The sequence below is a fragment of the Aspergillus pseudonomiae genome (assembly GCF_009193645.1).
Source record: "Aspergillus pseudonomiae strain CBS 119388 unplaced genomic scaffold BDV37scaffold_109, whole genome shotgun sequence".
NCBI lineage: Eukaryota > Fungi > Ascomycota > Eurotiomycetes > Eurotiales > Aspergillaceae > Aspergillus > Aspergillus pseudonomiae.
Window position 1 is genome coordinate 21,861 of NW_022476101.1, and position 24,346 is coordinate 46,206.

At 49.7% G+C, this 24,346-nt stretch overlaps 9 protein-coding genes and 2 non-coding genes across 11 annotated transcripts; 4 read left to right on the forward strand and 7 right to left on the reverse strand.

Moving 5' to 3' along the window:
- Positions 1-2,177: 2,177 nt before the first annotated feature.
- BDV37DRAFT_288100 (trichothecene efflux pump) lies at positions 2,178-4,186 on the forward strand (the record flags this gene model as incomplete). Its single annotated transcript, XM_032088222.1, has 5 exons — positions 2,178-2,396; positions 2,454-2,754; positions 2,819-2,928; positions 2,983-3,404; positions 3,463-4,186. 5 exons carry the CDS (start codon positions 2,178-2,180, stop codon positions 4,184-4,186), a joined length of 1,776 nt encoding a protein of 591 aa, XP_031936187.1.
- Positions 4,187-4,868: 682 nt separating this feature from the next.
- BDV37DRAFT_275726 (kinase domain-containing protein) lies at positions 4,869-5,984 on the reverse strand (the record flags this gene model as incomplete). The annotated part of the gene is made up of 3 exons (XM_032085442.1): positions 4,869-5,683; positions 5,747-5,852; positions 5,892-5,984. 3 exons carry the CDS (start codon positions 5,982-5,984, stop codon positions 4,869-4,871), a joined length of 1,014 nt encoding a protein of 337 aa, XP_031936188.1.
- Positions 5,985-6,880: 896 nt separating this feature from the next.
- On the reverse strand, positions 6,881-6,981 carry BDV37DRAFT_t214. Its single transcript has one exon. It is a non-coding gene; the product is annotated as a tRNA-Ser (tRNA).
- Positions 6,982-8,201: 1,220 nt separating this feature from the next.
- On the forward strand, positions 8,202-8,302 carry BDV37DRAFT_t213. Its single transcript has one exon. It is a non-coding gene; the product is annotated as a tRNA-Ser (tRNA).
- A 111-nt stretch (positions 8,303-8,413) lies between these two features.
- On the reverse strand, positions 8,414-10,324 carry BDV37DRAFT_262182 (uncharacterized protein). The gene is made up of 2 exons (XM_032083390.1): positions 8,589-10,324; positions 8,414-8,530 (listed from the first exon to the last, which is right to left on the reverse strand). Exon 1 carries the CDS (start codon positions 10,101-10,103, stop codon positions 8,613-8,615), a length of 1,491 nt encoding a protein of 496 aa, XP_031936189.1. The 5' UTR covers positions 10,104-10,324; the 3' UTR covers positions 8,414-8,530; positions 8,589-8,612.
- A 446-nt stretch (positions 10,325-10,770) lies between these two features.
- Positions 10,771-12,796, forward strand: BDV37DRAFT_262185 (putative MFS monocarboxylate transporter (Mct)). The gene is made up of 5 exons (XM_032083391.1): positions 10,771-10,920; positions 11,007-11,519; positions 11,568-11,692; positions 11,752-12,317; positions 12,374-12,796. Exons 2-5 carry the CDS (start codon positions 11,366-11,368, stop codon positions 12,744-12,746), a joined length of 1,218 nt encoding a protein of 405 aa, XP_031936190.1. The 5' UTR covers positions 10,771-10,920; positions 11,007-11,365; the 3' UTR covers positions 12,747-12,796.
- Positions 12,773-13,968, reverse strand: BDV37DRAFT_290646 (uncharacterized protein). The gene is made up of 3 exons (XM_032088758.1): positions 13,154-13,968; positions 13,033-13,095; positions 12,773-12,972 (listed from the first exon to the last, which is right to left on the reverse strand). The coding sequence occupies exons 1-3, from the start codon at positions 13,922-13,924 to the stop codon at positions 12,868-12,870; spliced, it is 939 nt and encodes a 312-aa protein (XP_031936191.1). The 5' UTR covers positions 13,925-13,968; the 3' UTR covers positions 12,773-12,867.
- A 386-nt stretch (positions 13,969-14,354) lies between these two features.
- BDV37DRAFT_17133 (HAD family hydrolase) lies at positions 14,355-15,874 on the forward strand. Its single transcript, XM_032079337.1, has one exon. It carries the CDS (start codon positions 15,028-15,030, stop codon positions 15,724-15,726), a length of 699 nt encoding a protein of 232 aa, XP_031936192.1. The 5' UTR covers positions 14,355-15,027; the 3' UTR covers positions 15,727-15,874.
- On the reverse strand, positions 15,821-17,435 carry BDV37DRAFT_17124 (RING finger domain protein). Its single transcript, XM_032079333.1, has one exon. The coding sequence runs from the start codon at positions 17,332-17,334 to the stop codon at positions 15,916-15,918; it is 1,419 nt and encodes a 472-aa protein (XP_031936193.1). The 5' UTR covers positions 17,335-17,435; the 3' UTR covers positions 15,821-15,915.
- A 776-nt stretch (positions 17,436-18,211) lies between these two features.
- Positions 18,212-19,744, reverse strand: BDV37DRAFT_288107 (KR domain-containing protein; the record flags this gene model as incomplete). Its single annotated transcript, XM_032088223.1, has 3 exons — positions 18,212-18,441; positions 19,415-19,647; positions 19,701-19,744. 3 exons carry the CDS (start codon positions 19,742-19,744, stop codon positions 18,212-18,214), a joined length of 507 nt encoding a protein of 168 aa, XP_031936194.1.
- A 1,039-nt stretch (positions 19,745-20,783) lies between these two features.
- On the reverse strand, positions 20,784-24,334 carry BDV37DRAFT_262190 (acetolactate synthase catalytic subunit). The gene is made up of 5 exons (XM_032083392.1): positions 23,441-24,334; positions 23,269-23,367; positions 23,138-23,205; positions 21,388-23,073; positions 20,784-21,330 (listed from the first exon to the last, which is right to left on the reverse strand). Exons 1-5 carry the CDS (start codon positions 23,605-23,607, stop codon positions 21,278-21,280), a joined length of 2,073 nt encoding a protein of 690 aa, XP_031936195.1. The 5' UTR covers positions 23,608-24,334; the 3' UTR covers positions 20,784-21,277.
- Positions 24,335-24,346: the final 12 nt, after the last annotated feature.

Below are 24,346 nucleotides of genomic sequence, written 5' to 3' on the forward strand. Positions count from 1 at the left end.
CCGAGTAATGCCACCCAGGCAGCAGATTCCCAAAACGATATCAAAAATACACAAGCAATATTGCCTGATTACAGCCCACTACCGCAATCCATGTGATATAGGGTCATGCTGTAATAGAGCTGGTGTTTGTTTGTGACACCACTTGTACTGTATCTCTGATGGACCTAGGGCGTCTAGAATGAGACAATAGTAAATACTTAGACCACTCTGGAGATAAGATAGGTGAATCCACAGCTTCGATAGGGGCTAGTCTGCGGACACTGAGTGGCTCTCAGCAAACCAGCGCCTCGACATAACCCTGAATGCAGGCTGATCTCCGGCGAAGCTTTCCCTGCTGTGAGAATAGTCCAGTGTCAGGTGGAACAGGGCTTCGTTGCTTGTAATTTGACGAACAGGTTGTTACGTAGTATTCTGTACCATGAAGCTGGCCGTCGATTTCATGATAGGATATAAATCTATATAAATCTCCTCTAGCTGTATAAGGATACACTCCCTTTCAATCCTTCAACTCATATTTCTTCACTATACTATGTTTCCACTCAATTATAGCGATCTGTTGACTGCCCCCTAGTCGCTTTATGACAACATGTTGCCTTCGATCATTTTCTCGTGGCCGCGGCCATTTGTGCCGCGCTAGTCGCTGCTGCCCTTGCGGCTGATCTCGAGGCTCACTCACCCTGTACCTTCACCTCTGCTTCTGCGGCCAAGGCTGGCAAAGTATTCTTGCTCTGCCGCCACGCTTAGGAACATCGCTATTCCAGCCGGTGAGAACCCCCCAAATCTGGCTGGTCCGAAGGACCGCTGTCCTGGCCCTAGTAGATCACCTAGGGTATACAATAAACCGCTCTACCCTTATCCAAGCAACCCGCAAATGAATACCCCCTTATATTTAGGCCGATACCGAAGGAGAAACCCACTAGTGCAAATCCTTATGGAGAGAGGAATTACGACGCTCCAATACAATACCTGTTGGATGATTGGCTATCCCTCCCTTTCACATTATCATTCATTACGAGGCCATTACTTGCCGCAGAACATTGGTCGAATCAGCATTTTGCATCTGTTGCCTTTAGAAGAATCACTTGACGGCCCGTGCTCACCATGTCAGGCCATTTACCTGAAGCCATGATCTTAAAGTTAGTGATCTAGAACCCCTTATCAAACAAGTGCATTGGCCCGGAAAGTGTCCAGACCACTTCTGCGAGAAGGCTTTCGACAATGAGCGAGGCTTCCGTCATCATCTGCATGACATGCATAGTTATCACAAATCTATTTGGCAAAGCCCTGCAACATGTTACGATGAAAGTGAAACATTCAAAGCAGATGATACTTGTATCCAACTTGAGCCATCTGGCATATCTGCTGCTCAGGATAGATGCAAAAGCGCCCTTCCTCTGAATCTCCGAGCAAATTACAGACTAGAAATGTATTCTGGGCACCTGACACCAAACAAGCCACTGCTCAAAAGTCAGCTCAACAGGGTGCGCCATCGTTAGCTTCGTACAGTTCCCACGTGTCCGAATCCAGTTAAGATCTGGGAAGGATATGGACAGCACGATTGAAATCACAGGCGAACATTCGTTTGGGAGCAGTTTACCTTATTCTCGCACTAATACTCCTGGGCTAACAAAGAGGAGCTCTCTGGAGGTTCGATGGTGGCAACCCGCTGCATACCCGTCCTATACCCGAAACGTATGGCCAAGTAATTTGTACAATCGCGTTGGTAAAAGGGAATTTGGTGTAAGAAACAATCTCCATACATCATTTCGCGTATCTCTTGTATACTGTTTAGACAACGCTATACAAAGCCGTATTTCTCTTATAATAGTCACTATAAACTCGGCAGAACGCGCGAAAGTAGCATGTAGTAATGTCTTGTGGGACCTGTCATGGTAGCATTTCATGTTTTGCGGGACTTGTCATCTGTTTGTGGGGAAGATCATAGCACCCGGTAGCATAATGCATTTCATGTCTTGCGGGACCTGGCATCTGTTTGCGGGGAAGATCATAGCTCTAAAATCCGGGGAAAACGCGGGGACAGCAGCCGATTTAAGCAATAGGCCTTAGGGTGTAGAAAATAACTTATAAGGGATGTAGCTCCTTTTCCCTGAAATTGTATCGTTCTATATTCTCTTAAATTCTCTATCTCAATTTTGGCTATCCTCTCCCTATCTGAAATGTCTTACACCCCCGGACAGACTGTTTCCGGTGATGGCAAGCACGATGTCGCTGAACAATTTCAACATGTGGAACATGCCAAAGAGCATATTGAAGAAAATCTAACGTACGAGGAGGATCAAGAGCCAGAGCTGCATGCCCAGACGTATTTTGCTTTGGCTGCAATGTTTCTGCTGAATCTCGTGCAAGTTTTTGGACTTCTCAGTCCCCCGGCTGCGGTACTAGAGTCTTCGCCAGTTCTGCAATCAATTGGCAAGCTGACACTCTTCCGCTAGCTTTCATATATTGAAAAGAACCTTAATAACACTACCGCTGGTACTTGGGTTCCGAATTCCCTGTCGCTCGTCCAAGCTGTCCTCGCGCCTCTCATTGCGTCTCTATCGGATACATTCCAGGCCCGAAAGGCATTTCTTGTTGGAACATCCATTATCTCGTTTATTGGTTGTGCAATTGCGCCCGGATCAACCAGTATATATCGTCTCATAGCAGCTCAGGTGCTGATCGGTTTTGGATTTGCCACTGTTCCGCTGGCCTACTGCGTTCCGAGTGATATTTTGCCTAGAAAATGGAGACCCAGTGAGTTCGGCCTGAAATCTTCTCCCAGTTTAAAGGGTTTCATTGATTTTTCATAATTCCATAGTGGTCCAAGCCTGGATCAACATTGCTGCAGCCGTCGGTGCTTGCTCGGGACCACTGATAATTGGTGCGCTGACGAGATCAAATCCTCACACTGGTTGGAGGAACTTTTATGTACGTGACCCCCTCAAGCCGCCGTAGTCATGATATATCTGACAAAATGTGAAGTGGATTCAGATGGCTCTCTGGGGAATGACAGCGATTGGGCTTTTAATCGGATATAGGCCCCCTAAAAGACACACTCGATTTGACCATCTGTCATTCTGGCAAAAATTTGGCTCTGTCGATCTTCCAGGGTTCTTCTTGCTAACTGCGGGATTGTCCATTTTCCTGACGGGACTCAACCTGGGAGGAGGCCTTTATACCTGGTCCAGTGCGACCGTCTTGGCTACTTTGATCATAGGAATACTCCTTTTGATCGCCTTTGGGATTTACGAGTGGAGATTTACCAGGGTTGGAATTCTCCACCATGATCTCTTTCATGGGGGAAGAACCAGGGAGAATGCGGGCTATACATTTTCTATCTGTATCGGCCTCATTTTTATTGAAGGGATCATGCTTTTTGCAATCGTTGTCTTCTATCCAGCTCTGTAAGCACTTCGTTTCCAGGGTTCTGATGTCCAACTTACTGACCTCCGATTTTGATAGGACGGTGGCTTTGTTCGAAATGGACCCATTTTTGGAGGCTGCTCGGCAAATTCCTTACTGGCTTGCTTCTGCCATTGCTACGGTGATCTACGGCTATTATAGTACGAAGTTCCGTACGATCCGCTCTCCAATGTTCGTCGGCTTCCTCATCTTCACCTGCGGCCTCATTGGGCTGTCTACAGTTCAACCGAGTGGTGATTTCAACGCCGTGGCATTCATCGCCCTGGCTGGGGTGGGATTTGGTGCCCCGTTAGTCTTGGTAATTGCTGGGGTTCAGCTCTCAACACCGCATCATTTGATCGCAACCGCAACGGCAGCCACGACTTGCTCTCGGGCTATTGCTGCAAGTGTCTTTACGGCTATCTTTTCGGCCGCATCTAGCGCACGCTTAAAGACATATATTCCTGAGTATGTTTCCAAAGCGGCGTTACATGCGGGATTGCCGAAGTCTTCCATCGAAGCCTTTGTCAAGGCTCTGTCATCCGACGACAGTGCAGCTTTGGAAAGCATCAAGGGAGTCAATTCGGAAATCCTCAATTCCGGTATCCACGCCCTGAAACAGGCATATGCCGATGGGTTCAGGGTAGTCTACATCATTGCAGTTCCCTTCAGTGTCGTGGCGTGCATTGCAAGTCTCTTCTTGGGAGATCTCAAGAAAGCCATGAATTACGGCGTCGATGCGCCAATGGAAGTTTTGCATACCAAGCGTCGTACGGACGTTTGATATTTGATAGGCCATTTCTCAATCTTTTGAAGCAGCCTTCATCTAGATGATAATCTTACCAGCTGCGAACCGGCCCCTTACAATGATTACTATATTTTCTGAACCCTCATTCCGCAAGGGACCCGTACTTGGTTGTACTGTACAACAGTAATACACGTAGTTTACTGCTCGTGAAGTAGATCTTATTTATTAATTCGGACATTAGATATTCTGTTCCCTCAAATTAACTGAAGAGATGCGCAGCGGGCTTGGCTCTATAAGTTTTAGTTTAGATGTTATTAGTTATTAACACATATGAAGGGTACAACCATAGTTCAAATTGATCGGCGTTGTTAGGGTCATGGGATACGGCGCATCCCAACCCTAATTCTAGCCCTACGGCCCTATCTAGGATCTGCCAGTACAGAAGTGTCCGAGTCCATACAGACTTCCCACGATCTGGCTCAGCACTCTGTTTATAACGAGCAGGCCCTAAAAGGTAATCGATCTAGAAGGCTCTGTATACAGGAATCGCTTCACATAGAACAGCAATGAACCTATATACCTTCCAGTTCAATGTGAATTGAACCTCAGACGATAGACAGGACGTAACAATTCAACTAAATAATATTGCTTCCAACCGCCAATAGTACCGACCGTAGCCAGATGATTGTAATGAAGTGACTTGGCCCGTCGCTGTTTCTCACGTATCTCCTCCGCACGCAGTGTGCCGATACCATCCGAGAGTGAATCCCAGATGCTCAGGCTCTCCCGAAGATAGGAGTTGGAGAAGCCCGCGACGCTGCAGATTCTGACACAGAGCTCGTTTCCATACGAAATCCTCTGTTAAGTTGTCTGGATGTACACCACGACCGTAGCCCTGTGGTTCGCTGTTGTTGGAGTTTGTTGGCTTGCCTCTGGCGTCCGGACAGCCCGATATTAGCATCTCAATATTCGAAGCCAAGTCCGCGATCGTCTTGTACTTGTTGTGCCAGCACTTGTCAATAATTTCGTCAATTAGCGGGTCACTGTTGGGCTTGGGAAAATCCATGTTCTGTAGTAATTCCACAACCTTGGGACCATGCTCCTTGGGATCTTCAGTGAGACATTGGTCCCCATAGACTTCCACGCCGTAGTTGATTAAATAATACAAGGAGCTAAGGGCGAATTGTTCCGTTCGAGGACCCAAAAGGCCGGAACTTCCACGTCGTCCTTCCTCTGGCTTGCTATCACCGAGGACCCTTCCATATGGAGCCATACAAGCTTCGAAATCGGTCCCGATTTCTCCAGTACAATCAAAATCAGACAGTTTTAATCGGTTACGATCAAGTAAGATATTCTCGGGTCGTAGATCGCCATACGCGAGATTAAGAGATTGAAGAAAAGCAACGGCTTGAGCAAAATCGTTCATCCATTCCTTTCGCAGGGCTAGAGGTTCCAATCTTTCTACTTTAGTGACTATCATGGTATGCTCGTCTCGGACATGATTACTTTGTATCCGAGACCAAAGGGACTCATCTGGTGATGCAGTTAGTTGAGTCTGACACAGCTCAGCTGTGAAGCATCAATAGGGTTTCGCACCTCGCATATGCTCAAGGAAAATTCCGTTGTCGGCGTATTGGAAACATTGCACTATAGAAGAGCAAGATAGTTCTTGCAAGAAGGTCTCGTAGATCTTGAGCTCTTTCTAAAATTGTTCCCTCTCAAACTCTCCAGCTTTAGGGACCTTAACCACGATGCGAGGATGAACTTCATACAGAAAGGAAATGGCCCCCTTGCAAACCCAATGAACCTCAGGAGATTGAACTTGACTTGTCATGAGGAGAATGGCTTTTGTATGGAAGTGCTGAAAGAGGAAGGGAAAAGGGAGCTTCACTAAGAAGCTATATCCACCAGGTTGGGTTGGGTGCCCGAGATACAAGGCCAAAAACCCCTCGCTTGGACGCGAAAGAATACAGAAGGGGTCAATGTACTACCGGGCCAAGTCCTGCGATGTATTGACTTATCATGAACTAACAACTAAAAGGTAGTTTGAGATGGGTGAGTACATTTTCGTTACTATTGCAAGGAGAATCGTGCTGGCACTCAGCAATGGTAGTTCTACTTTCGGAGATCCTTCCCCTGATTCAAACATTTTTTAATTCATCTATATCGTATCTCTCCATAATGTTGTATCTCTTTCTCTAATGAGTTTAATTTTCCTTTTGAGCCGTTCACCGTCGTACTGCAATACTTCTTCCTGCTTTTGTACTGAAATAGATGCTCTCATATTAGTAATAAGTTCTTGTATTTTCCTTAATAACATCTCTATTAGGATCGCTAAGCGGTCGTTGTTGCGGAGCTATATCGAACGCAGATGTCTTTTACGGCCCAAGTGTTGGTGTTATTATGAGAAATGTCAAGGTATACTGGATGTGACTTATGAGGGGCAATTTCCGGTGCCCAATCTATACACTACATGCCCAGTGACTCGACAAGACGCATGTTGTATGTACATAGAGAGTACGATGATAGACTCCCAGGTGCGAGGTCCCACTCGCCAACCAGGAGGATGATATATGGACAGTGTCCGTTGTCGGGGTCAAGGAGGCCTTCAATATTATATAGAAGCTAGCATGGGCATTGGTAGTAGTAGATTCATTCCCCCGTCAAAAACTAACTAACTGCCAACTGCGTATATTAACAACAATGTGAAGCGGAGAAAAGAAAAAAAATCGACACCTGTGAGATTCGAACTCACGCCCCCGAAGGGAATGCCTACGCTAATCCAAATATGGCATAGCAGGGCATCGCGTTAACCACTCCGCCAAAGTGCCTTACTTGATTAATATTTCAATTATTTAGAGTATATAGAGGAAGCCAATGCGTTATCAGATTCTTTTAAAATAAGTTGTTGATAGCAACAACGATGTTATCATCAACTTAGTCTGTCATACTGCTATTGTCAGGCATCAATAATGTTCCGTCTTCTTTGTCACTGGGTATTGTCTGAATTATTTCATCTTTCTTCGAGAAGGTAAACTTGTTGGCAGGGATTGTTCTGATAGTAGACATGTTTCTCTACACCCAGCATTCCTTGCCATTCACCCCGCAGTCTCTGTTTGGTTGAAGAAATATTGTGACTCGTATATTTCGTCCCTAAGGTCTCGAGCAATACCACCATTTCTGGCCCTGAGTATGAAGTAGATAGCAGAGATTTAATGATACAAATAATGAGCGACCCCACGTAAACAGCTTGTTATGCTGTTGGACGCAGTGATGGAGATTATATCCTAAACGAACTGTATACTTCCGCTGCGTACAACGTTGACAAGGTACATCGCAACCCATCTCAGTCATGATTCATGAGCGACTCGATATTCGTGTTTTGATTATTTCTAGCTCATCGCTGACATCGTTATCATTCCCCGACTCCTTTGCTCAATAAGGTCTCTGCCAGGTAGCGGGCAACATCAGTAGAGATTATCGTTTAACAACAGGTGCGTCTCTTGGTAGTCGAGTATCATGATTCAAGCATTGGGGCTAACATTAGCCCAAGCGGTTAGATATAGGCGTTAACTAGGATATTAGTTATGTTGATGTTGTCAGAACTTCGCAGATCAATATGTTTCTCGACAGCATGACTTATGCATCGTGGCCATATACATAGGCTACAGTGAACATCTTTGGCATTCGTTCACGCCACTGAAGATGTTTTTCTCTTTCCAAGCATCTTTGACTTCTTTCACTCTCCCGATATGACTGCTCATCACCGAGTCTAAGACTAGTCAGCAGCTAGGATGTGATTAACGGGAAGGTTGTACCCTGTGCTTCAGACTGTCTCGAATATCCACTGGCAGTCAACTGTGTGATCCCTAGCGTGGGCATATCAAGGCACTCCCTTGCACAACCAGGGTGTCATCAATATTGTTAGTCCATATCCGAAGAGTGTTTGGCAAATCATACAGAGAACCCACACTTGTATTAATAGTAGATTAGGTAGTAAAAATGCTGAGCCCGTAACAATGCACAATTTTTTTCGAGTTCCGACGAGTAAGGCACTATGGCGGAGTGGTTAACGCGATGCCCTGCTATGCCATATTTGGATTAGCGTAGGCATTCCCTTCGGGGGCGTGAGTTCGAATCTCACTGGTGTCGCATTTTTTTTCTTTCGGTGCACCACCACTCACTCACCTGATAGCGGCTGTACAAGCTGTTTTTTTTTATTTACGTTGGACAAATTACTATTATCCGTGTAGAATCCTTGATCTCAGCTCTTCATCGAGAAGAGTTATCACTAACTCTGACGCGACCCCTACTACTTACTTGCGATGGTAGATTTCCTGGTTACTCTTTTTCGGTTGAGACTGTTTCCCATATGAAGAAGTTCTCCACCTCTATATACCAGATAGCAGTATGGATAGTATCGCTAATTGCATTCTAGGAAGTCTCCATGGTTCGCTCAGATTTACAGCGTAGCAGATTGACCCTCCGAATTCATATCAATGATTGCCTGCCAAAGGTTCACAATGGCGTTGCTTTCCCAACCCTCATAGCGAATATGGTCTAGTACCTGTTCTAACAGAACTCGATCATCGGTAGTAATAGAGCTGCCATCACCTTGTGCAAGCATACGCTCTGCTACCTTCTTGTATGCCAATTTATGGGCCCGATGCTTGATTGTATTCCTCACTTCGAAGTACAGCCATCTTCGACAGTGGGCCAGGAACTTGATTCTCTCGAACGGGCTGCGGCTGTCCAGCTCGTCCCTGGAGTCCCCAGCCGGACCACCCCTGGTCATCACCCGCTGCTCGATCTCGCTGGCGGTCAGCTCATACGCCTTGTTCTGGACCAAGGTCGCCAGTTGAACCGCGCTGATAGGCTTCTTCGCCTGTAGCATGGCACCCGTCGTCAGATGTTGAAGCTCGCATTTCCCCATCAGGTAATCGGCCACGTCCTCGGCCAATGTATCGGCGAGAGAGGCATAGGTATGTGTTTTCTCCGCTCGTTGGACCGCCTCAATCTCAGACGTGAACAGAACCGTGAGCAATTCGCTGAAGACAACCCCATCCGAACAACGGGGCGTAGGGTCTGCCGTCTTCATTTTCGGGCTACGTATTAGAGCCGTCAACTTCGATGGGAGTTTGATCAGATGCGTGAAGTATTTGGAGCCGTATAGCTCGGGACACACAGACGCAGCGGTGAGGTGGGCGAAGTCATGGAGGTCCCAGAGTGCGGACGAGTTGTCCAGCATGTCGGTGCTATCGCTGTCGAAGTCTTTTTCTCGAACGGCAATGTGGCCTGGGCCAATGGATGATATGGCATTTGGGGGGACGAGTTTGGTTTGGTGGTCCACTGTGAAAGTGTTGCTGTTGACCAGGCGGTGGACGCCGTAGTTGATGGCACGGATGGCATTGTGGTCGTGAGAGAGGAAGGCGACGATCTCATTGAAGCGGTCTAGGTTGGATTCCACGGCTGGTAGGAACTCTTCACGACATTCTGAGCGAGTGGCGAGATATAGAACGCCGAACTTATGGACGGAGATGGCTGCGCTCCAAAGCATCTTCTGTTGATCGAATGGGAGTAGAAGTGACTTGTTGTCCGCTCGTTTCAGAAGGATTCGACATCCTTCCAAGATGTACTGAAGTAGGGGACGCTTGACTTCCGTCGTCCGCAGTCGGATTCTATCAGCGTTGTCGAAGTGGGGATGTGCAGGACAGTGACCGTCTAGCCACCACGTTGAAGGCTCATAGGCAGGAGGAAGCTCTTCGAAGGGGGACAGGTGTATCTCTGAGGAAATGAAGGTTGAGTGCGGCTGTTTACTCGGTGGGTGCTTGCTATCGGAGCGAGTTGGTTTAAGGCGTGGGACCTTGAGTGTCTCACGGACGAGGGCCTGGATGGCAGTGAGAAGTGACTCCATTATCTCGACTTTCAGAGACCAGTTCCACAGCACTACCATGGTCGACGTATTTAACGACTGCCTTTTATAAGAAAGCTCGTACAGCACCCTCTGCTCGATACTGCTTACAGCATGTTCTTAATCATCGATATGCGCCACAGTTTCCAATCGGGTCACGGAATTTCAGGGCTCATCATCACCTCCGCAATTCAGACGCATGGTTTTGCCGATTGTGCAGTAGCGTGACATACCTGAATCTCCTGCATGTCCGAGGAAGTATGTTAGATTGATATGATCTCATGATACGTTCTGGTGAGACACCGTAAGCAGATTCTAGCCCTAACGAGAATATACAAGCGATAATCTCTGTAGAGCGATGCGGAGTTTATGGGCAATAATGTTCCAGGCCGTTAGATCAAATGTACCCCGGTCTTCCCCAGACCTTGCAGTGATCTATGAGATATTTTTAGTATGATATTGTCGTAGAATTCGTGCAAATGGGACTTCCTTCCGCCTCCTTGCAGAGATCTACTGTATGGTCAATACTGGGACATCATGGGTAGTGTAGTCTAATCATTCCTTCTTGCACTTGAGTATGTTTTTTTTTTAGATATTGCTTTTATCATTTCAGTAATGCAGGTCTCAATCTCTCTTCGACTTTTCTTGACTCTGTTCCTACTCCCCAGGATGATATGAGTCGACACGAGTATGGAACTAGGGCTGATCTCTACGATCTGCAGCTCCACCCGATTGGCTGTGGGGCCTTCTCGGCGTAATCCGAGGTGCAGGACCCTTACATTGATATCCACGGAACTCCAGCTGCCTCAACGCCATTTAGGTAATATGCGAGACAGGATCAGGAAGGAGAGAGCAATGTCTAATTTCGGTATGCAGTCGTGTGCATCTCATTAGTTTTCAATCCTCGGGGATGTATGTTCGATGTGCAGTGAAGCTAAAGCATACCTCGTATCCGTTGTGCTCCCTTAAGTCTGACTGGACCCACGCGATGTAACTCTGGCCAGGGATAAATCAATGATCCCCCTATAGCACTCTTGTATTAAGGCTTGATTCCTGGGGGCTCCCAATTAACCTTAACTCCGACTGGCTGGCTCGTGCGGTAGGGGACGCCATGAAGGGAAGAAATCAAGGAAGAAAAATTTTTACGCCCTTGCTTCCGCACACGAGGCTCACATACCGTTCAGCCGCAGTGGTGAAAACGTGTGACTACATACAGAAACTCAAAGGTCGAAATCCGTTTCTTTTCTGCTGGCGTGTTCTTCAAATCGCAGGACAACTGCTCGAAGACCAATCAAGTGTCCACCATGGCGACCAATCCGACTGCGGAGCTGAAAGGCACGGTGGCTGCCACTGAAACTTCGGAGGATGCAGCGAGGCATGTGGATCACGGCCTCCGCGCCTGGACAGTCGTGGCCGGGGCATGGTGCTGTCTGTTTTGTGGATTTGGCTGGGTGAACGGTACGAATGGTTCTATCTAGTGGTGGCTTCCACTCTGACAAGTGCCAGCCATTGGAATCTTCCAAGACTATTATCAAGCCCATCAATTGCGGACGTACTCGGCGTCCAGCATCTCGTGGATCTTGTCTCTGGAACCGTTTATTCTCTTTGCAGCGGGACTGGTGATTGGAAGAGTATGACCCTCCATAAGCCCTAATTCTACTTGCATGGCCAGCGTTCATCGATTCTTCAGGTTTTCGATAATTACGGCCCCAAATGGCTCCTTCTCATTGGGACGTTTCTGCACGTCTTCGGTCTCATGATGACCTCCATCTCGCACGAGTATTACCAGTTCATTCTCGCCCAGGGCATCTGCAGCCCGCTGGGCGCCAGCTTCGTCTTCTACCCGGCGCTCTCCTGCACCGCGACCTGGTTCGATAAGCGGCGCGCCCTGGCCTTTGGCATTGTGTCCAGCGGCTCCTCCCTCGGCGGGGTCGTGTTCCCCACGATGCTGTCGCGACTGCTGCCACGCATCGGATTCGGCTGGTCGCTGCGTATCTCGGGCTTCATGGTCCTGGCCATGCTGATCATTGCCAACCTGACCGTTCGGTCGCGAATCGCGCCCGTCCCACGGCCGGTCAAGCTGACGGACTATGTCGGCCCTTTTTCAGAGATACCGTTTATTCTCCTCATGCTGGCTTCCTGCTGTGGGTTTTTCGCTATGTTCGTACCGATCAACTACGTGATCGTGGAGGCGCAGGAGGATGGGGTCAATCGTGACTTGGCTGGGTACTTGCTGACCATCCTCAACGCAGCAAGGTAAGTACCATAACCCTCAATTCGTCCCACAAGCAAGTCCGATTAACCCGGCATAGCCTTCCTGGCCGGATCCTACCCGGCTACCTCGGGGACAAACTGGGCCGATTCAACGTCATGATCGCCATGTGCACTCTATCCGCCGTAGTCCTGCTAGTCCTCTGGCTCCCCGGCACGCTTCTCTCCCCCGGCAGCGCGGCCATCTACATCGTCTTCAGCCTGCTGTATGGATTCGCCTCGGGCGCGTTCGTCGGCATGGTCCCTGCCCTCCTGAGCCAGATCTCGCCCGACGTGACCAAGACCGGGGTGCGCCAGGGCGTGTTATTCACCTGTATCAGCATCGCTTCGCTCACGGGGAGCCCGATCGCAGGGGCGATCCTGAGTCGCCAGCACGGACCTACTGGGGGCTACAGGTGTTCGCGGGCGCCATGATGGTGGGCAGTGTGTTCTTCTTTGTGGCGGCGAGAGTCGTCCTGGCTGGGGCTTCCATTGGGAAGAAGGTATAGACCGCTATGTACATAGGCATCGAGCTTTATTTATCAACATGCGTAAACTACGGTTCACAGTAACTGTCGCAGAGCTGCGCCAGCTGCACATCCAACTGGGTCAGCCCTTTCGGGTGGTGCGTGGTCCAGCGGATCGAGACCTTGTTGTAGACCTGTAAACGTCAGCAAGACATTATCAAATAAGTAGCAGCCCAGAGACAACAACAACATACATTCGTCCACTCCGGATGATGCCGATACGTCGCCGCCGCCTCCGCAACCCGCTGCATGAACGCCTTCATCACCGTTAGCAAAAGGACATACCCACCACACACGGGGAAGATAGAAACGCACCCACGCCTTCTTAAACGAAGGGAACCGAATCTCGCGCTCCACACCCAAGCCATCATGCGTCAAGGTCCACAGCCCGCCATTCCGCACCAGCAAGCGCTCCACGCCCTCCACAACACGCTCCACATCCTCCCCCTCCGCCACGACCGGCAGCTCAACTCCCTTCCACGCAGCCCCGTAGATCTTATCCCCGATATCGCCATGCGTATAGGGCACCAGATACCCAGCCTCATCACAGCGCTCCGCCCGCGCCGCAACAACCACATACTCCACGACCGGACACGCGGCCACCCTCTCCAGCGCCTCGGGCGCCGCATAGCAGCACAACACGCCCACCGACCTCTCCGCGCGCCCGCTGCTCATCGCCCACAGCTCCTCGCACAGCGCCACGACCGTATCCCCCGTCGCGACCAGTGTGTCCAGCACGACCAGCTTGCCCTCGTCTGCGGCTGGTGGGAAGGGTCGACGACCGGGCCATTCGACGATGACGTCCTGAGTGCCCTTTTTCTTGCTGCAGCGGGCGAGTATGCAGGTTGTGCTGGTGAAGAGGGGTGCGGCGGCGACGAACATGGGGAGGGCGCCGCGCAGGATGGGCACCATGGTTGGGTTGGTGAGGGCTGGGTCGTGGGCTTTGGCGGTGCTGATGAGGGCGGCGGTGAGCCCGTGGATGGTGGTTTGCATTGCTTGGGGGGTTGCGGTGGGGGAGAGAAAGGTTTGCATGAGCGTGGAGGGGGGTGGGTCGAGGGTGATGATCGGGGGTTTGGGTTGGGGCATTTTCCACTGTCTTTTCTGTATGAATATAATAGGATGGAAGAGTTTGTTTGTGGTTATTTATTGTTTGGGGGGTTAGTTGGTGAAGTAATGTTGTAGTTGGGGTATTTATATTGGATTGTATTGTTGTAGTTGCATTCTGGATCACATGGTGTTGTGTTTATCTTACTGACTTATAGTTGAAAGTGAACTAATCTAATTAATGTTTTACGGGGTTAATAGGAATGGCCGCCAATTTAGTGGCAGTATGCGACTCTTCCTAGCGTTAAAACAAGATGTAGCATAGAATTCTTAAAGTGGCAGCGCTCGTCAGGGACCCCGTCAAGCCCTAAACCTATTGGGTTCATGGATGAGATTCTGATTGAGACTGCGAAAAATCACACTAATACATAGCAATCTAGTTTTCTAGTTTCATAGCAAATATATAGGTATAGGTATAGATATTTCCCGTGTGAACTGATCAAGATTTCTCAGGATACTAAGCAGTTCATAATCAAATTAATATACTCTGTTGTAGACTGTCTTGGGATCTAAGGTCAGAACTCGGGGCTTCAACACGTATGTCCTGCACTCTTTCCGAAGCCGAGTGAAATATTAATTCTGGTACAAGACAATTTACGGGGTATGTATGACCTTCCCATGGTCACTGCGAGTAACCCAGAAGTAATACGGAGTACAATGGGGATTAATCCCCTTGCTGGTTGCTGGTCTAGATGAGGTCGATCAGCCCTACCCTTTCCAGTTCAGGGACTATAGTGGGTTTAGTATGTAGTTACGGGGTATAGTATTTGTACTCCGTACACATACACATACACAGCCAAGGAAATCGACTAAATAACAAGAGCCTATTAACAAAACTCGAGAAACATTCCGAGACAAGTCAGCACTAGTCAACTCAATACGACGCCCGATACTATGCAAGACACGTCACCGAGTTCCCCTATGTTATCTCCACGGCCCCTCCCGAAGCCCACCAAACCCTAGAAAGATCGACTGAGATCAATAAATTAAGAACTAAGAACAAGATTCAAGAACAACCAACCCTTCCAAGTTCACTTCTATACGCAGTACAACCAGAGTTTCAAGTCAATTATTGAACAACGAAAATGCCCCCCACCACCCTGGCCATCTTCGACTTCGACGGCACGCTCTTCGACACCCATGAATCCATCTCGCAAACCATTAAACTGACCTTCGAGGCGCTCCTCCCCGCCCACGCGCCCCCGCAACCCGAAGTCCACCGCCTAATCGCCAGCGGCGCCGGCCTCTCCGACACCTTCCGCGCCCTGCACCCGGACCCCGCCACCTTCGCCCTCCACGAAACCGCCTGGATCGAGAAATACCGCGCCCTCTACGCAACCCACGGCCAGCTCCTCATCAAAGCCTTCCCCGGCGCCCACACCCTTTTGGCAGAGCTCCAGGCCCACACCGTGCCCATCGCCATCGTCAGTAACAAGGGCGTGGCGGCCGTGAAGACGGCGCTGGAGAGGAACGGCCTGGCCGGGTATGTGCCCGAGGACCTGATCATCGGGGACAAGACGCCCGGGGCGCAGCGGAAGCCGGATCCCGCTAGTTTTGTGGATGTGCTGGTGCCGATCTTGGAGGAGAAGTTTGGCGTAAAGGTGGCGGCGGACGGCGTGTTGGTGGTGGGGGATACGGTGGCCGACATTCAGTTTGCGAGGAATATCGGGGGCAAGGTGTGTTGGTGTCGCTATGGGTATGGGGATAGGACAGCTTGTGAAGGGTTAGGGCCCGATTATGTGGTGGATTCTCTGGGGGAGGTGGTGGGCATTATCAAGGGTTGATTTGGGGTTTCTTGAATGTCTGTGGCATTTTGTATAGAACATCATGAGAATGGAGGCAAGAAAGCCAATATGCAGATAAAGAGTGTATCGTCCGGTATTCATCCAAATCCCATGCAAAACGCCCGCGCCATGCTTCGTCACATTGAGTATCATAAGAGTAGCGCTGCTACCGAAAGACGGACCCTGCTTTCACCGTTTCCCCACCACTCGCTTCTTGGCTTTATCGTAGTTCAGTACCTTCCGTCGCCGGTGGGTTTGCGCCAGCTTCCATCGGCAGTACAGAACCAATGCATCTTTCAGCAGCACAAAGGCGCAGCCGCCAACCACACTTCGGCCCCATCGCGTCTGTAGAAGCCCCGGTCGGCTGCGTTCCAGCGCGGACGGCGCCGCGGTCCAGGCTTTCGGGAGGACGTACTTGAGTAGCCCGCCCATCGAAGCGGATATGGCCGGAAACGCGAGAGCCCCGAGGATGATATCAGCGAGGTTGCTCGTTTCATGGATCAGGTCGTCTCGTCGACCTAGCCCCATCTGGCCATTCTGATCCGCGCCCTGGCCTTGATCACCGGCCCCATTGTTGTCGCCCATTCCTACTTGCAATTCCAGATCAATTTCCATGAGGATATGGCCATTGCCATCATCTCGAGGCGGGTCGGCTTCCGGGTGTTCGGGAGGCGCATTGTCGTCGAACTCGTTGACATCCGATTGCCGAGGCTGCACTTCCGCAATCCACCTCCTTTCCAACTTGCCAAAGATCCTTTCATAAATGGTGCTATAGAAACTTTTGACATATGGCAGAGCCGCAAACGTCATCGCGGCGCTAGGTGGCCACAGATCGAAATCGGGATCATGACCGGGATTATGTGTGGCGAAGAACAGTACTGGGATAGCTGGGAGCAGCCCTTCCGCATACCGAGTCTGCGAGAAGATCAACGCCAGTGGGATGAGCGGCAGCCCAAGATTGAGACCCGAGTTCCATGACCCATCCGCGCTCTCTTCCAGAATCTGCCGGGCATCTTCCGGACCGAAAACAAAATACATAGAATACACGCCGTGTGCACAGCATCCAGCCCAGACAGTGCCCGCAAGGGTGAACACCATACCCGGAAGAACCAGTCGACCAGCAACCCGTTCCAACATCCGCACCGTGTCAACGATATAGCTGCGTGGGCGCGAGACGACAATCTCGGATTTACACTGGGGGCACACCATCTTGGCGTTGCGGCCGTTTCGCTTTCGGGACCGGGGGTTTTCTAAGTCGGCAAGCCAATCCAGTAGGCAGGCTTCGTGCGCCGTCAAGGCACATGGACAAGGAGAGCGCCATTCTGTATTGAGGGGAGAGTCCTCGGTCTCGTCCGTGTAGCAAATCCAACATTTACGTGGTTCGTCATTCGATGTATCGACGGCGTTGGAACTCTGAATCGGAGATGCACCGGAGACGTTGCCTTCACTCAATGACGGCTTATTGAGAAAGACCGTCTCATTGTCCTCCATCGATTCCGTTGCTGAGGTAGATGTTTCGGGACTCGTTGTTCTTTCGTCCCTGGTGGAAGCGTTATCGGACGATCGCGGTCTGCCTGCGGAGGCCGAGTAGCCGGAGATTGACTCCATAGTTTAGTTGGTTAAGCAAAGCCGTACCCAGGAAGATGAGTCAGATGACGAGAAACGTTGATCGTACTACTGTAAAAAAACACCACTGTACATCCTGCGAGGGAGTATCGCCCGAGTATCATCGAATCATGGAGGGAAGCCAGGGGCCAGAGTTTGCGGCGAGACGATGGGGGAGGTTTCAGTCACCAGGCAGCTCTTCGTGAATGGAACTGCCACTAAGCCAGCTGCTAAGTTGCTTCGGGTGCCAACCGCGGCTTTGCAGAGGCGAAAACCGCCAGCCGAACGCTCGTCACGTGGGGCCTTGCGGGGCGCTGTTGTGCGGAATAACAGTTGACCCGGGCAGATCTATCCTTTCTCGGCCTAGTCCCATCACCTCACTTTCAACTCTCATTGCGTCCCAATCGGATGAGGAAATCATTGATATGACCTGCAGCACGTTATAGTGAAACTCTTATAGTGACACGCAGGAGCTCAGGCCAAAGTCTATCTGACTCATGCGAGAGTTACCCGGGACTACAATGTTACCCCTGAGTCTGGTTCCTACATCCACCAATGAGAAGTCTGACTTTGGCGTACAGTGAGAACTTGTTAGATCTCTGAACAGCGTGTATACCCTAGCCTTTCAATCTCGGGTTTCAAAGCTTCTATGTTGACATGATCAGGTGAGGAGATCTGCAGGTGCCTCATACCCAAGATATGCTTTCTATATTAGTATTATGCTACACATTACAGCAATATCCTAACCTATGTTCTGTTATACCTCAATCATGTTGGACTTGATACCAGATTCATCAAGATCTTCTGACCCCCTTAGCTCAAGACCATCAGTGTTGCCTTGACTATGTTACAATCCCTGGCATTACCGTGCCAATTAATTTTACACCTGAAGTTTTCGGGCTCGAACCGAGGCATTGACGGTCTGGATGCCCGTCGCCTTGGGGTTTACCTCTGCTTGGAACATGTGTCGGAGGGTTCGGCGGGTGCTGGGAGGCTTGCCGTCCTTGCTGTAGGTGACAAGGTGGAACAGGATGGCAGTCGCTCCATGGTGGTAGGAGTGGAGGAATGTCAAAGGCTTTTCTTGAGAAACAAGAATATGGTATCGAGAAGCTCGAGGTATTTAGTTAAATATGTCAACTAACCAATTCTCAGCGTCTGCGCTACACACGATCGGCTTAGAAGTTTCACCTACGTAGTATAGAACAACTAGGTGGTTCGTCCAGCTGCCGTTCCGATGACATATGGCGTAGAAAATGCCGTTTCGGAAGACGGTAGGAATGAGCTCCTCGATGTAAAGCGTGAGCAGGATAGAACTAATAACGGTGAGGGAGAAGTTGTGAGTTAGAAACAGCAACCTCAATTGGAACGGTGCTCGGTTCGCATCACTTCACGACCTCCAAAGATAATGGTATAATAAATAGCCACAAAGATCTATGTCTCCTTGAGCGTTGACATCGGTGTTGTCCCCACAACAAACTGGAACTCATCGGCAGGGTACCCTGCGACAAGTTCGAAGGCGTTGCTGAAGTGCGGCTATAGGTGCACGCCAAAAGGTCTATCGAGAGATGGAGTGGGACACGACGCTAGAGCCATGGCTTCAAGGAAGAGACAAATTTGAATGATGCTCGACACATGGAAGAGGTTCCCTTTGGTAAAACGCACTCAAATCTGACACTTCCCTATCTTCCTCGCTCATTCTTGGTTTCACTTCAAAACAACAGCGATCTTTGTCTCATGTAATTTGAAAGTCTAATTCCTTTGCTGATCATAAATTCCTCATACAATAAAGCGGTTTAGCAAGCCCTTCGAGAGTGTCAACAGGGGTCGTCATGTTGGGACAACCAACAAAGACCCTGGAGGGCAACGTTTCAAAAGACGCTTTATGTGTGTACTCAATCAATAATAGTGCTTATCTCAAGCAGGAAGGTTCGCATCTCCACGGCGATAAGAGAGGCTATCCGATAGACATGTCGCTTGTCGCAGTAGTATTCCAGTAAAGCAATAACCCCTGGCTGCACTAAATCTAGGACGGAGCGGATCTGGGACGACCGTTTAGCAGCTTCTTCCTAGTTTAGGGACATACTGAAGTCCAGGGATACTGCATTTTCTCTCTGCCTGAGTCGGTATTTGGCCAGCTCGTCATGGAAGGTGTTTCCGGCCGTATAGTTGGACTGACCCGGAGAGCTAGCCACACTGGCAAAAGATGAGAGAATAACAAGGGAATCCAGCCTACTGAGAAGGTGATGGTGTAGGTCCCACATTCCGTTCACATATGACTTAAGACAGCCGATGGGCTGTACTCTCGAAAATGGAGTCCTATGAGATTATCTCAGCATTTTGCTCCTATTCAAGACAGCTATTTCACTTACTCTAAGCTCCATTGCCGCACGAATCGCCATTTGATAGGAGACATATTGACTTTGTAATAATCCAACCCTGCAACCAAAGTTTCTGCATCCCAAACATCATACTGGGGGCTGTCTACAGTGGCATAAGCTACTGGAGGAATCGCGACACTCTGTGAGAGCAGAATCAGGTTCGAGCTCCTTTAGAAACCTACCATTCGGATATAACGCTCCCAGGCCGCCCGCGATCATAAATGTTTCATTCGAGTTGAATTGCCAACCCGACTTGGGCTTAACAATAGCCTTGACAAATGTATTAGAATTCAAACAGTAGAATACCTTACAGATGTGATTCTGAGACTAATTGGAAGAATCCAGTCCTCTCCCTTGGAGTGCAGTGTCCCAAGATTTCGAGCTCGGCCGAGCTCCAGAAAGAAGGTTCAAGCCCCACTAGCTTAATCCACGCCAATGCAACCTTATCGGCCGTACCATCCTTACAGAGGAGGCATCAGTAATACTTCTTCTCCCTTGAGCATCTTCTTCCTAATAGACTATATTCCGAGAGTCACTCGGTGGTTTTTCTTCTTTTATTTTTCTTTTTAGTTTTCCTAACCCAACATCTATGTTGTTCAAGTTTGGGTTGTCAGAATATACTTGACAATCTATTATACTTTCTCCTATTTATCCTTTTAGCTGTCCTTGCTTAGTCGACCTGGGGTGTCCAAGGATGTTAGTATTCATACTGTTTTTCTACTTAGGGCTCGACTTAGTATACTTTATGTTATGTCTTTATGTATATAGTACTATAATGCACAGGGTGTAATATTCATCCTCTTGAAATAGTTCATGTCCCATTAACCTTCGTTTACAGCACGACATACCTTACACCGACATGACCAGGATAGCTCTAGTATGCGCGGACTGAGCCGTTGACTGGAATTCAGATCCCATAAGGGAACTAGGAGTGTGTCATGAGCGTATGCTTTTATGGCCTAAGCTTCTGGGTATGAATAGGTGGGCTTGTATCTTTGATACATTGGTAGGGGCCAAGGCTCATTGAATGTTTGTATGTTCGACTCCAAACCGCATTATAGTGGATCGAATTGTGTCGCTATGGCTGATGTATTGAAACGGGTGTGGCAAAGATACCGAATTTATTCATGGTCAATTACAAAACAGGTCAAAATGACATCCTTTCCTATTATCCCTTAAAGTTTCCAACATAGGTAACATGATAAACATAAGGATTATATACAATATACAGCCGCCTGGAACCGAAGAAACTTTTTGGCGAATCATAAAAAGGATCAACAAGATGCCAATAAAGAAAAATAAAGGGACTCGAGTTCAAGGGTAGAAGAAGCCCGGCCCACATCTCACCGGAAAGATTCCAGCAAGGCCTCGGAGTTGCGGATTTTATCGTGCAGTTTCCTCCCAATGAGTACGGCCGTCTGATGCTACTGGGAGCGCCAACAGGCACCCGCTAGCGTTTTTAGAACCCGCCAGAAAACGCCGTGGATATCGACAGATTAAGAAAAGGTCAATGGGCACTTTGCAATTACAGGATCGGTAGGTCACGTCGTTCCATCATTCATGTCAACTTAGACATTGACCTTCCGCTTCCTCATCAGGGCTTTCCTCTCCTGCTCCTTGGCTAAAACGCAGAGTTAGTACTACTTCACAAAAGGCCGGGAGGTTCAAGAAAACATACCTTCGTCATAAACAAGGAACTCGTGCAGGGCGCTGCCAGCGGGCACCATGGGAAGCACAGGCACCTTACGGTCAGTAATGACCTCGAGCAGAGCGGGGCCGTCGCTCTCAATCAGCCACTTCAGCTTCTCCTCCATATCAGCAGGGTTGACCAGCTTATCAGCAGCAACACCCATGGACTTAGCCAGAGGTACAAAGTCGGGGTTCTTCTGGTGGGTATGCGAATAACGGTCCTCGTAGAAGAGGTTCTGCCATTGGGTCACCATACCCTGCTCCTCGTTGTTCAGCAGGAGGACCTTGACGCCGATGTTGAACTGGGCAGCAGTAGAAAGCTCGGTGAGGGTCATGTTGAAGGAGGCATCTCCATCAATGTCAACGACAAGGGCATCAGGGCAAGCAACCTTGGCGCCAATAGCCGCGGGAAGACCATAGCCCATAGTACCCAAACCACCGGAGGTGATCATACTACGGGGATGGCGCCAACGGAAGTGCTGGGCAGCCCACATCTGATGTTGACCGACACCGGTGGAGATCAGGGTACGGTCCTTCATGTGGGCGGTGAGGTCGCTGAGCTTCTCAATCAAAGTCTGGGGCTTGATGGGACCTTCCGCGGCCTGCTTCTCGTACAGAGAGAAAGGGAAGCGAGCCTTCCAGTCATTGATCTGGGCGAACCACTCGGGGCGCTCCTCCACCTTGTTGACATGGGGAAGAAGATGGCTAATGTTCTCCGCACAGTCACCCTCGACGGCCTCGTTGGCCTGGACGACCTTGTTGATGTTCTTGGGCATGATCTCAAAGTGTACAATACCACCACGGTTCTCGGACGCAGCAAGCTTAGCCTGAGGGGCGAACTTGGTGATGTTACCGGTGACACGGTCATCGAAACGGGCACCAACCGCAATGATCAAATCAGCCTCCTGCATAGCCATGTTGGCGTAGGCCGATCCGTGCATTCCCAGCATATGCAGTGCCTTGGAGTCCAGCTCGTCGAAGCCACCCAGACCCTGCAGAGTCGTGGTGACCGGAATGCAGGCCTTGTCGGCCAATTCCTTCAAGAGCTTCGGGCCTTCGGGGTTAGCGAGAAGACCCTGTCCGACGTAAAGAACGGGCTTCTTGGCGACATTGACCAAACGAGCCACGCGGCCGATGGTGCTTTCGAGCTGCTTCATGCTCAGCTCACGGGCCGCAATGCTCGCCGCGCTCGGCAGAGAGGGAATGGTGCTGTTCATAGGGATAGGCTTGCGGAGGATACCGGCGGTGATATCTTTCGGAAGGTCGACCAGGACGGGACCAGGGCGACCACTGGTTGCGATTTCAAAGGCCTCGTGGATGCGGCGAGGAAGCTCGGCGACAGACTTCACCATAACGTTCCACTTCGTGCAGGCTCTCGAGATACCGATCACGTCGGCTTCCTGGAAAGAGTCGGTACCAATCGCGCTGGTCGGGACCTGACCGCAGAAAACAACCATGGGCGTGCCGTCCGAGAGGGCATCCTGCATGGGAGTAATGACATTAGTGGCACCGGGGCCAGAAGTGACGAGGACAACACCAGGCTCTCCTGAAGCCCGGGCATAACCTTCAGCCATGTGTCCAGCACCCTGCTCATGGCGAGGGAGAATGAAGTCGAAGTGCTTGGAGTTGTAGATAGCATCGAACACGGGAAGAATGGCACCACCGGGGTAGCCAACTATGCATCGGTCAGTCTATTTATGCTCTATGGTCCATGTCGCCCAGAACGTGAGGTGACTCACAGACGTGCTTGACGCCCAAACGGAGCATCATCTCATGGAAAATTTCTCCACCGCTGAGTCCCACGAAACTGTGACAAAGCGCGTTAGACTATGTGTGATTCAACCAGAAGAGCTCCACGGAGTCCACGTACGAATCATCCAATTCAGGCACATTTCGGTTCTGCAACGGCGATACTTCACTGCGAGGAGGTTCCAGGTTGAAGGCGGGGCTTGGGGCGGGACGAGACTTTCTATACCGGTGCACATTATGGTTAACAAGGCTCAATTGGTTCCCAAGGTCCCTGAGCAAACCGAGAGACTCACGAAGTAGTAGCTGTAGCAGTGCTCTGGGATCGTTTCTGAGCAGAAAAGCGGTGGGGCGAGACGGCCGCGGCCACCGAGGAAGACGTAAAACACCTTCTTCCAGAGGTCATATACCTCTGGTAGTGCATGGCGCGCATGGCGCTTTTGGATGGTCTTAGAGGCATCATCTTTGCGGCGGATGACTGCCAGGCCAAACAGAAAAAATAAATGGGTTTAGAAAATGGGAAGGGGGAAAGAGACCACGGACCTGGTGTGAGTAAGAGGTCCTTAAGACCAGGCGGAAGAAGACTCAGACTCAGTGTCTGGTGTGGCTAATCCATCCCTGGTTAGCGCCATTCAGTCTCGAATAATTCCGCCCCCTTGATTGGCTCAATTCGCCTGCTAGCTCCGATCATCGGCGCCCATTCGAAGGTCTGCCGTCACCTGATTGGTGAGATGGGGCCTCAGGCAAGAGGAAAAAAAGAGGATCCTCGGTCACTCGAAATGGCACTAGCCACGGAGTAGGGCCCTAACTCCGTACGTTTGGATCTGGGGAAAGCAAACGGGAAATTCAGAGAGCTTCAAGGTAAAACAAACATATAAGCAAGAATGACCACCATTGATTTCATGATGACGGCGGATACAATCATGATCTTGACTGTTACTTGGGACAAACCTGCGAGAAATCTCTCTTATTGCAGGTCTTGCATGAGCAGTCGCAGATTTCCCTACCACTCACAAGCCTGGCCGATTCCGGAGATGCACATGCAACCATGTTCGTATGAATCATCCGAAATAGATTCCCTGAGGTAACAACAACCATAACCCTAATGGACCAACAATGACTCAATTTGATATTCATGTATTTGATCGCTTTCTCCTTGGACCTGACCAGAATAGACAAGCCAATACAGCGAATAATAATAT